Source organism: Alexandromys fortis, unplaced genomic scaffold, assembly GCF_014885135.2.
Source record: "Alexandromys fortis isolate MF-2015 unplaced genomic scaffold, M_Fortis_MF-2015_v1.1 scaffold_64, whole genome shotgun sequence".
NCBI lineage: Eukaryota > Metazoa > Chordata > Mammalia > Rodentia > Cricetidae > Alexandromys > Alexandromys fortis.
In genome coordinates, this window is record NW_026067976.1 from 6,132,355 (window position 1) to 6,144,684 (window position 12,330).

The following is a 12,330-nucleotide window of genomic DNA, read 5'->3' on the forward strand; positions in this document are numbered from 1 at the left end:
TAAATGTAGGGAAAAATTCACCTGAGCTCCTACTGGGCAGCACACAGGTGTTAATTATGACTGACCATACAGACATAAAAACTAAAACCATGAAACTTCTAGAAAAGAATAATAAGGGCTTATTATCTTCACTGCCTTGGGATAATGGACGATTACTATAACAAAAACAAAGAACCAAAACAGAAAAAAATGTTTGGTTTCTGTGAGAACATAAAGTGATATTACCATTTTGGAAAAATCCTCATACAGTTTCTTCATGCAACTAAGTATGACCTGACAACTGCACTCTTTGTAGGCAGATAAGAAAAATGAAACCATACATTCACAAAACACTTATACAATAGTTTTCACATAAAGCTAATTTATAATAGCCCTAAACTGGAAATAAACTGAATATCCACCTACCCATCAATAAAGTTGTGATGTGGCTATGCAATGGAATACTATTAAAGCAGAAAAATAACAAACTACTGATAAATAACAACATAACTAATATTATATTCAGTATCAACATTGCATGAAATAAGTCAACTCCCAATGAATAAATACTGAATGATTCCATTTATAAAAAATTCAAAACCTTGTGTCACTGATGAGTAATGAGGAACAGGAGGACAACAACTGCCCATGAAAAGTGAAAATTGACTGGCAGGGCTACAGGATATTCTGACGATGGAAATGTTTGAAGCCTTGATAGAGTAAGACTATATGAATGTTTACATAAACCAAAACAGCAAATTGGCCATGCTGAGAGGCACACACTTATATACCAGCACTAGGAAGGCTGATGCAGGAAGATTGTGAATCTGTGATACATAAAGACAGTCTGTCTCGGGGGTGGGGGATCAAGCTACACGCTTGCGAGCACCCTGCACTGAACTGGACCTTTTACTTTGGTTTGAAAATATAAACCACATCATATCAGTACCTGAATATGGCTGAACAAATGGCTGTTTTCAAGAAATACGTCTACTGACTAATTCAAATCCACACAGAAATGCCGAACCTCACATAGGGCTATAATTTTCTATTCTTAGTCAAAGCTTACACCTCGGAATTATTTTACAACTGTAAATCTACCTCTCATATTAGTGGATATGAGATTCTCACCATTATGACACCGTTGCTGAGGAAAGCTTTGCTCTGGCCCGTGATCCTTGGGCTCTGTCACTAATGAACAACAACTCCATGATTTGCAGCAGGAAGAGGGCAGAAACAGAGAGAATGGGCGGGGCCCGGACCTCTTCCTAGGGTTACCCCAGCAAGCTACTTCCTACCACCTGGATCAGCTTCCTATTGCTTGTCACCTCCCAATAATGCCATCAGAGCCAACAGAAACTGCATCTGCTAGGTCGGAATGCAAGGGACTCTAGCACTTCCCCAAAGCCTACCAACTTGCGAGTAAACTCCCAATTCATGAGCTCATAAAAAATTTCACATTCGACCTCTAAGTCAGTATAACCCATTTTAATCACATATAAGTTTAAGTGATAGTTCAACAGAATGAAACCCCCAAAATGGAATTAACTCCATAAAAGAATATTTACACTGCCATATGTTACCAGACCTCCTAATGCTTTATTGAAAAATTAATAAAAGATTTCTTCATTTAACTGAAAAGATTAGGGTTTTAAACAACAACAAAAATTATCTTCAAACTCAAGTAAAGACGATCCTTGTAACACAAACAGAAACAGACAAGGTATTTTGTCACATCATTGAAACAGGTAACATATCTAACGTTATATGAGAACTAGAATTATAGTTGCAGGTCCTATTGCAAAATGACTGTGATACATATTTTATCTTCTATGCTAGGTTTAATTGGGAACATAAGATTTAGGTAGTTAAACATATTTTCTCCATATGAATTATTGCCATTTATATATTGTTAACTATCATCCCTGCCTATAAGAAGTAGCATAATGTTTAATGAGTGTTTGCGTGGACATAAATAGGTTCTATGAGATCTTCAAAAAGGTTAGAAATGATGCAAAAAGAGAACACTTGAAGCATGGTGGTGCACACCTTTAATCCCAGCACGTGGGAGGCAGAGTAAACAGATCTCTGAATTTCAAGCTGGCCAGGGCTACATAACGAGACTCTGTCTAAAAAGCAGGACGGGGGGGGGGGGGGGGGGGGGGGGGGGAGAGAAACTGGTTAAACAGAAAAGCTATTTTTTCTAATACTTTTATTAATTCTTTGCAAATTTCAAGAATGTTTCAGTCCGCTTCAGCTGGCTCCTCCCATATACTATCCTGCTCTCCACAGAGGAGCCTACCTGTGCCCTCCTCTGCACCTCCAGGAGAAGTTCAGAATACTGGAATTCCAGCTCCTTCTTTTGTTTGTGCCAACAGCTCTCTTGGGCCTTGATCTGCTCTGCCACTTTGTTGAAGGTGTCTTCCTGGGTCTGTTGAAGCTCTCTCATTGTATCAGACTTGTTTTTACAAATATACTCCAGATGACTTATCTATAAATGGAAAAGAAGTACAGATTGAGACACGGCATCACATCTGTGGATCAAGAAAACACCTATATTCTCCACTACAGAGAATATTTACATAGAAATATTTTAAATTAAAGATGTTAATAAAGTAAGAGCCATAAATTATGGGGGAGGGGGCAAATCAGACAGTTTAGCAAAAAAAAAAAAAAAAGGACTGGTATCATTTTCATACCTAAACAATGAATTCTTACTTTTCCTCTTTCTAATATTGGGATGTCTTCAGTGAGAAAGAAAATATTTAAGTGGGATTTACAAATGAGCAAATATTTTACATATAACACAGACCTTTACACCCAGTTTTCTTCTAAAATGTGTGTGCATGTCAGTTGATGCTTTGAAGCTATGAATGTCTATTAAAAACATCATCTCAGAGAGGCAAAGCACATATTTAATTATCAGTCTGTTTTAACCACTGGCACTGACTCACAGTCACAAACAGCATCTGTTCCTCAGTTTAGTCCCATGTTTCCTAGCCCCACTTCACAATGCCTTTGGTTGTACTGTTAATACACTCAAGATAAAATGCTCAATAATACAAGATCTCACCCCTAAAGCTGAGCCATTTCATTAGTACAATATATATTTTTTTAAACTCACAGAACTATTTCTTCTCTTCTGGTCCTTTATCAGTGAATGTCACTGTATCTGAGACCTAAACATTGCACCACAGTTTGTCATAAACACAGTTCTGATCCGTTCAACAGGCCCAGGGTAAGTAATGGTACCTTAAATGGTAACGCACATGACCTACTACACCTCTTAACTTTCTACAGCAAGAGCAGGGCTATTTTCTGTTTGGAAAAGACTGAATTCCTAGGTTTATAGAATGGTAAAGTGACCATAAAGTCTGCTGTTTTAATTATAAAATATACATTTCCCATTCTAAAATATGGATTGTTTTCTCAGTTTGTGACATTTGAAGAAACAAGTCAAAATATAATTTAAATTTTCTAAGTACTTTTGAAACAATACTTCATATTTCTTAAGCAAAGAATTTTAAGATGATGTTTTTTAATAACTACATCCTGTTTCTATCTTATGCTAACATAAAGAGTTGGTTTATTAATGTAAATGACTAAGTTCTTTGAATTGCTTCATCAGTAAGATTAATTTATTTTCTCTTAATTAGGTCCCTGTGGCTAATGCTGGCTAGTAGTATTAGCATGTCCTGCACAGAAAGTGGAGCTTAGAGACTTCATACAGACTTCAGTCACATTTACATGCCCACAGCAATGGCATCAAACTGAGTTGTAGACAAGCCATAATTAATGGTACTGAATTATTAACATTCAAATTCTTTTTGAAATAAGATGAATGTCAGCCTCTCTTAATGATACTGTGATGTGGACAAATGTCACTGAATTTAATAGAGGTATCTGGTGCCTGAGGACAGCTACCTTCTCATTAGCCCTGTTGAGGTCTGCAATGAGGGCATCAACATTCTCCTGCAAGACTGCACAGAGCTCAGACCACGAGAATTTATCCAGCATGCCTTCTGGTTGCTTTATGAGCACACAGCCTGCTACCAAGTGCTGATACAAGGTGTGAAGGAAGGTTAGTTTCTCCTGCAAGAAAAAAAGGACTCGTTAACTCCTGAATATAAACACTGTAGGAAGTAAAATACACAATACAAATAATAAAGCATTTTTTCATCATCTAGAAGGAAAATACCCAAGCTATTTTCAGCTATAATCATTTAGATGGCCTTTTTCTCACATTCAGAACCAAGCATTAGATAAAATACTAATGTCCACTATAAATTGCTTAGACTTCTCAGACACTCAAAACACAACTGTAATTAGATGTGATCCAGCTTGTTACTGCTGGGATGTGAGCACCTGTTTAGGTCTAAGTTTTAAAATCCATAATACAAGGTATCTGGGTTAATTTTTTTACAAGAATCTTTAATTTGAAGCCAACAGAGTAATTTTATAATCTCCTACTTATAGTTATAAAGTAGATGTTAAGTCATCAAATGGCACTGAGATGAGTGTGTTCCACACTACTGAAAGGCACACTGTATCGGTGTCTGTCCGCTTGTCTACAGTCGTGCAGCTTCCTTCCTTCCCTAGAGAACCAACTCTACTCACCACTTATAGGAAATCTATCCCGACCCCCTTAGGACAAGCACACAGTGATATGAAAGATATGGAAGAAGGGCTCATTTGTTTTCCCCACTCAGAGGTTTATATTGTATTTGGCACACTAGGCATCTGTTGGTGTTTACGTATTACAAAGTAGCGGAGCAATTTAAAGTGGACAGGCTGACTAAGACACACTTTCAAAACTGTCCAATTAGAAATAGGTTTGAAAAACCCTTTAAAAGCATATTGTCATTACAATCACTGACTATCCCTGCTGAATGGCCTAGAGATATTTACTCTGCTCTAGAATCCAGTGTAATCCTTACTCCTCATGAGCACAATTGGAGGATTTAGTTACTAAGATGACAGACAGCCCTCTTCATCTAAAAAACATGAAACCCAAAAGATGAAGTAATTGTGAAACTGCAAAAGGTACATTTTATTAGACAGAACCAGTTCCTCAAAATGTCTTAATACATCGGGAGGACAAAAAACTTGAAAGAAGAAAAAATGGGAAAAAATGGAAATTAAAAAAAAGCTAAATATGGTATATGAAAGACTTTGTTTTGTTATTGGAAATTGCAGCAATTGTTTTCCTGAGTATTTCAAAGTAAAAAACAGTAATTCACGTGTATACTGCCTCATTTTCTCAAATACAGAAACTTGAAAATAAAAAGTAAAAAGTAAATGAATATAATTATACCAGAAATGGATCAATAAATGAAAAGTAAAAAGTAAATGAATATAATTATACCAGAAATTGATCAATAAATAAAAAAAAAACTGCTGGGTGCACGCCTTTTATCCCAGCACCTAGGAGGCAGAGGCAGGAAGATATCTGTGACTTTGAGACCAGCAGGTCTACACAATGAATTCCAGGACAGCCAGGGCTCTGTAGAGAGAAACCCTGTCTCAAAGAAAAAAGAAAGAAAAAGCACAAACTGCTGCTACAAGTGTACTGGTCATTGTTCCTTTAAAAGCAGTTAAAAATAACTTCTACACTTTCAAGTGGTTTGAAGTGTATAAAAATCTGATTGAGTATAATCGTACAAGTGTAATATTCAAGCACTAAAATCATTGTCCTCCACATTTTTACTAAGATCTCAGCTCTGCTCACAGAAGCTCCTCCACAAGGATAACTCATTGTGTCATCACGAAGTCCTTTTGGCTCGGGCTGTGACAAAGCAGGGATGGAAGTCGTCCATTTGGTGTGAAAAGATCATCACAAGATCTAAAGTCAATTCACACATGTTGAACCCAACCACAGCATTCTAGACACTGACGTCACAATGCAGACTGGCTTCTGGTTTCCTTTACTTTAACCATTGTCTGCTGTGTAGGACAATTCCAATCCTTTCATGTGGACACAATTGAAATCCCAGACTATGAGTGTAGAAAGAATGTTTCCTTTTTACTTTCTTGGCATTGGAGTTTGTATTTGTTGAAATAATTAATACAATATGCAGGAATTTAGATAAACAAATCTATCAACTATAAGAGCTCTATATCCAGAAGTAAAAGAAAATTATAGAAAAACTGGTTCATACAGAATATGAAAATTTTGTCATGACATTTTCAGAATGAATCATGAATAAGACTTGAGAGAGCCCAGCAATGAAGAGCACTGACTGCTCTTGCAGAGGATCAATGTCCAAGTCCCAGCACCCACATGGAGGCTCACAAATGCCTGTAACTCCAGGTCCAGGAGCTCCAGTATCCTCTTCTGGCCTCTGGGGGCACCAGGCATCCATGAGGTACACAGACATACGTGCAGGCAAAGCATCCACAGGCATAAAATAAAAACAAATAAATCTCAAAATAATTTTAATAAGTTACTAATAATTATAAATGGATAGACAACTATTCAGAGCATCCAACTTACAGTTTTAATTTTGTGAAACTTTTCTTTTTCTCAGTTTTTATTAGTATAACATAAATATAAAGAATAAGGAGACAGTATGGAGTTGTTATTCCTGTTTTACAGTTAAGGGAACTGAGATGTGGGGTGACAAAACCTACATGGCTTGTCCCCAGGCAGGCTCTGTGTAAACAGAAAAAAACAGGATCCAAGTCCAAATCTATCTGGTTCCAAAAAAAATATTCTTTCCATCAACACACTATAGAATTACTCTAATAAAAAATGATGTTGTTACTGGCAAAGAGGCCAACCTTGACAAGACAGTAGGAAACATGGCAGTCTGAGATAGGACAGATCCAAGCAGGGGAAGAAAGTTGATGTCCACGTGACAGAAGGGCTGAACTAGGTTACCTCTTTTTTTCCCACAAATTAGGACAAGGAAGAGGAACAGAGGAAGTGATTTTGCAGCTGTGAGGAGCATTTCAAAGTATGACACTCAGAACATTTTTTAAATTAAATCAAATATGAGTGACACCAGTCACTGGTGCAATGCAATACACAGGGCTACGGTCAGTGAACGGCCTTCCTGTCCCCCATCTGTCTGGGTGATACCTCAGTGTCCTTACGAAAAGTCTGGGACAGTTTCTGCAGCTCGTTCTCAGACTGGGCGGCCTGCGCCTTCTCCTTCTCCCAGCAGTGCAGCACATTCTGCAGCTCCACCTTCAGTGTGCTTATCAGGGCCTCTCGGTCTGCACACTTGGTGCGCAAATGGCTGAGCTCCTTGTGGACCTCAGTCAGCTTCTCCTGAAGTTCCTGTGAGAAACACCACATAAAGAGGCTGTAGGATGGCAGAAGGTGAGAAGCATGCAAAGAGCAAATACTTGGTGAAAACCTTCCAAACATTAGTATAAAACAATCATCATTTGCTTATGATGCTAAACATTTATGGTACTTTACTGAATTTATTTTCCAAGTAGAATGTTTTCATTCAAAAATTAGAAAATTTGTAGTGTTCAAGCATATAAATTTTATTAAAACTGTTTATTCCAAAAAGTTATTTAAAAGAAGTTTTCTCTTTAACTTATTTTGAAAAGGTAATTTTTAAAAAACAACTTTAATAACACTTAAACAACATGGAAAACCATAAATCTTTTTACATTTACTATAAGAACATTTACTCTCCAATGGCATTCCAAAGACTAATAGAAATGTCAAGAATGAGATGTAAAATTCTAAGCTGTGCTATCAAATGGCCTCCATTACAGATTCAGTTTCAACAGCAACACTATAAAACCCCAATGAATATTGAGAAACTCACATTCTGCAGCATTGTAACTAACACAGAAAATAAAATCGACTATTTGCTTGAATCTTAGCCAACTGAGCCTCACCTGTTAGCCAGACATGCTGTACTAAAAACAATGGATCCATCCAAAAGTGACCAAACTGACTTTACAGACAGATATGCTCATGCAAAATGTGCTTAATATTTATCCAAAGCAGGACATTAAGTCTCAAAGCATTTTAGTCTGTAATATTATATCAGAGAAATGAATTGTTCCTTTAACCAAAACAGTTTGATCAACAAAAAAATTTAATGTTCAAAATTCAAAAATACCTTAAAATGGAAGCTTTATTTTCAGGTATGTCTAAAATAATCCCTTCATGATATATTTGTCTCTTAACAAAGGGAAAAAGTTAACTTAAATTGCAATACCTTTATATTTTTAGTGTGAAACTCAATCTTTTGTTTGGTGGAATCAAGTTCATTGGATGTCTTTTCCTTGGCATCATTTATGTTGCTTAGCTGATGAGAGAAAAACAGCTTTTTGACATTTCTTCAAGAAGGAGTGACCCAAAAGCTAACTTTCAAACGCTTGCTTTGCAATTACTTAGGCATAAATATTTCAGCAGTGACTGAGTCTTGGGTGCAGCACTTCTTTTGGCTAAAGGCTATGCAGTTTCTGTCACAGGCTCACCTGGCTGAAAAGAAAGCATTCAGTCCTAAAACGCCAGGGATGGCCTTAGTGTGCTTGCTATCTAAATACAGGATTCATTCTTACTGTAAACATAACTTTATTCTCAAAATCCTACTGGACCAAATGCCAGAAGCAGTGGCATCTATAAGGAAAGAAGAGAGAGCAAGCAGGAGACTGTTTTGCTTTACATCAAGAGGGTATTCGCTGGTCGCTCACTCCGTATGACAGCTTCGGGCCGTCACAGGCAGTCCTACTGGGAAGGCTGTGGCAGGTCATCAGTTGGTCTGCACTCCCTGTGATTTATTGCCTTTGACAGTTCATTCTTCTTTCTGTCAGGCTGCTCTTTCTGCTTTCTTTGTGGCCACCTCCTTGGTCTCCCCACTGCTGTCTCTGGCACTGGTTCACAACAAAGCACATTACAAAGCCAAAGCCTGCTGAGTCGGCTTTGCAACTGTGCTGAGGATCATGTGACATTCATCCTCCCAAATAACAATTCGCTGTGGGTAACATGTTCCTAGTTACTCGGCAGCTTCCAGGCCTAGGCCTCAGAAGAACTTCAAAACTACTAACAATCCAGGTTGTCTTGTCTCTCTAGGAAAGACTTAGTAATGTCTGATCTTCAAAGATTTAATTATTTTAATGATCACTTTTCCTTCTAAACAATTATAGAAAGTGTTTAAAGAACAGACTTATCCTTTGTCCACCCTGAATACCCAAAATAAGCCTCTACCAATATAGTACACAAAGTGGATATTGAATAACATAAAACAAAGAGATAAACTCTAAGCCATGTGACTTGTCTATGGCTGCACAAAAATCTGTTGTTTTGCTAACTAATATAATTACTACATATGCTAATTTGACAAGATATAACTAGACAAACTCTTCAATTTTTAAAGCATGAATTCATAAAATATTTTAATACCCAAGAAAATTATTAACTCACACATTAGACAATACAAATGAGATGACAAACAGAAGCATGAGCCTTTTTAATCTGCAAATTTAAAGATTCCAGTCTACATCAAACAGACACTTGTTTTTAAAAACTTCTAACAACACTTAACTCCCTTTAGAGCACAAAAATTAATTTCCCTTTTTTACTAAGATTTCTGAGGTCTGGGACTGGAGACATGGCTCAGTAGTTAAGAGCACCGGCTGCTCTCCCAAGGGATCTGGGTTCAATTCCCACACCGACATGGCAGCTCACAGCTGTCTGTAACTCTACTTCCAGGGGATCCTACACCATCCTAAAGACATCCATGCAGGCAAAGCAGCAATGCACATAAAAATTAAAGTGAAAAGATTTCCGTGGTTTACAAACACTTAAAAATCTTGATTAAACCGAAATTTCTACTAGTTCCCCGCAGATCATAAACATGCTGACATTTAAATGGAGTTCATTTCACTTAAATTACTTGCACAAATATGTTGCACAGGCCAGGAAGTGGCAGGGCCCGCTCACTGTGACTGAAGAATGATAAAATGGGAGTGAGAGTCTACTTTAGGCCACACTGGAAGCAAGAACAGTGACAAGCGGTTTATTATTTCTGTATCTGTGAAGCTGTCAATTCCACAGCCCCAATCTCTTTGACCTTTGTAACAAGCAAAGACTGCACACTGGTACTGCCCGAAGGCCGTGTGTGGAGCCAAACAGTCCACGTGTTACCTCATTAGCTGCCTCTTCCAGCTTGTTCTGGTAATCTGTCAAGGTCCGCCTCAAAGTCTCAAGGACGACAGAGAAGCTGGGAGGCTTATCTTTGTCCTTGTGGATGCCTGGAGAAAAACGGGGGATGAAAACACACCCTTAAAGTCACACAGGCACAAAAGCTAAGCAAACAGTAACAGAGACGTTACAATTAGTAAGAAAGCCAAAAAGACATGAAACATTGAACAGAAATTTATTCTCCAAGTACATGACTATATAGTCAAATACTGACAGTTTCTAAATAAATGGTCAAATTAAATCTTATGATCTATTAAGTTCAAATTTATTTCTACCTTATTAAGACACTAATCTTGTCCTGTATCTCCTAAGCAAAGTCAGGGTTTATATGTACCTACTATCCAACAATTAAATCATCTATACTAGCATTGTTAAAGGAATTACATATATTTACTGTCATGTTTCTGTTCAGTCAGGCATTTTATAAGATATTTTGCTTAAACAATAACTTTTGAACCAAGAATATGTCATTTTCTATTATGCTTAGAAATACTCTTTAGTACCTACAATTTTTAAATTGAAATTCAAAGTAAACAATAAAAATGTTACTAACCACATAGCCCACACCATGTTTTGAATAAAACATGATGGCTGATATTTATTATAAAAACATTACTATTTCCATATTATACCTTCAAACTACTTTAATGTAGTTGTGACATAAGTCATATTAGTGGGACCAATCAAGGTTACATGGTCAAGTGTATTTCCAAATATGATACCAAAAGAATGAAAAGGTGAGCTTCAAATACTGCATCAAGCTGATTTTTATTTACCATTCTTTAAATTTTAAAAAACAAGTATAAAATTTAGCTTGAAAATATTCATGCAAGAAGTATTTTTCAAGTCCTCTTATAATTTTTCTCCATTATATTTTATAATACAAATATTTCACTATATAAAAAACATTTTCAATAAAGAACAATTTTTAAAGAAGCATTTGTGAGCTGGACATGTCTTTAATTGTAGCACTCAGGAGACAGGTAGACAGATTTCTTTGAGTTGGAGGCCAGCCCAGTATACAAAGTGAGTTCTAGGCTAGCCAGGGCTAAATAGAAGCCTTGTCTCTAAAAGCAAAATATAAATAAAAGAAGCATTTAAAGTTCATGTTTTATGGTTCATTTATTCACACAAGTAATTAACTAAATTCCCAATGGGTGTTAGTCTGGGGCATTGGACATGCAGAAGAGGATAAGGTCAGTGCAGTGCTCATACAGTATATACAGCGCAATAAGAGGGAGAGGGGGCAAGTACACAACAATATGGCTTCATTCATCCATTTTCCAAGTGCTCAAAGGCAGGAACTCATGAGGGACAGGAAAGAAGACAAGAGTGAAGAGAAGATGGGAGAAAGTTCTCTATCAATAACAAATCAACTTTATTCGTCTTAGAACATTGCTGATATTTATGGCTTTAATTCGGAGATAATTAAAGTTAAGACATTATCAAGGTATATTTAAATACTAAAGTATAGATACAAGTTAGATAGTCTTAAGTAAAACTAAAATATTCAACTAAAAAACAAAAACAATATGAGAGCAATACCTTTTCTAAACAGAAAACACACCCAAGCTCTGAGCCACAATAACAGAGGAAATGACACTGAGAGGAATAACTCTGAGTTGGAACGATGATTTATTAAAATTTTCCCCCAACATAATAGTTTTGTTAATTATTTGGGAATTTTGTCCAATATACCCAATCACACTCGATTCCCATTCCTCCCAGTCTACCCTCCCACCCTTGCACATCCCCACTCCCTCCCCCGCAAAGAAAGGAAAAAGGCACCAAGTCCAATTTGGGTTGCCCATATACTCATTGGCAGGCTCTAACTCATACTGGCTGGTTCCTAAAGAAAACGGAGTCTTCCCCCCCCTCCCCCCGCCCACCAGAGCCAGCAACCGTGAAGAACTACACCTCGTGTCTTTATCACAATTTTAAGGACTCTCTTCAGTAGTTTCATGTCTAGGCTTTTCTTTCCTTTTTCAGGAAGTAGGGAAAGGTTTGTCACAGCAGCCTTCAATAGCGCTCATTCTCAGTTATGAGTCTGCAGTCATCAACACCACTCCAAAAGATGTCTCGTCTCCCTGCCGGCAGCAGCTGGCAGCAGCAGGGATCATGGACATCAACAAAGTCTCTGGCAGTAACATGGACCACAGACATCAACATGGCCTCCA

The 12,330-nt window shown here is 37.3% G+C and overlaps 1 protein-coding gene across 3 annotated transcripts in view; it reads right to left on the minus strand.

Annotated features, from left to right (window-relative positions):
* The window catches only part of Ccdc171 (coiled-coil domain containing 171), a 329,914-nt gene that overhangs the window by 203,543 nt on the left and 114,041 nt on the right, over positions 1–12,330 (minus strand). For 2 of the 3 annotated variants that reach the window (XR_007594478.1, XM_050157438.1), the window contains 5 exons: positions 10,097–10,203; positions 8,166–8,255; positions 7,061–7,261; positions 3,904–4,071; positions 2,282–2,470 (listed from right to left, as the gene is read on the minus strand). Coding sequence is in view for 1 of the 3 variants with exons in the window: in XM_050157438.1 (XP_050013395.1) it covers positions 2,282–2,470; positions 3,904–4,071; positions 7,061–7,261; positions 8,166–8,255; positions 10,097–10,203 (755 nt within the window). In the remaining 2 variants the exon portion in view is untranslated. Of the gene's footprint in view, positions 1–2,281; positions 2,471–3,903; positions 4,072–7,060; positions 7,262–8,165; positions 8,256–10,096; positions 10,204–12,330 lie in introns of those variants that run through there. The other variant, XR_007594479.1, reaches the window with a different exon arrangement.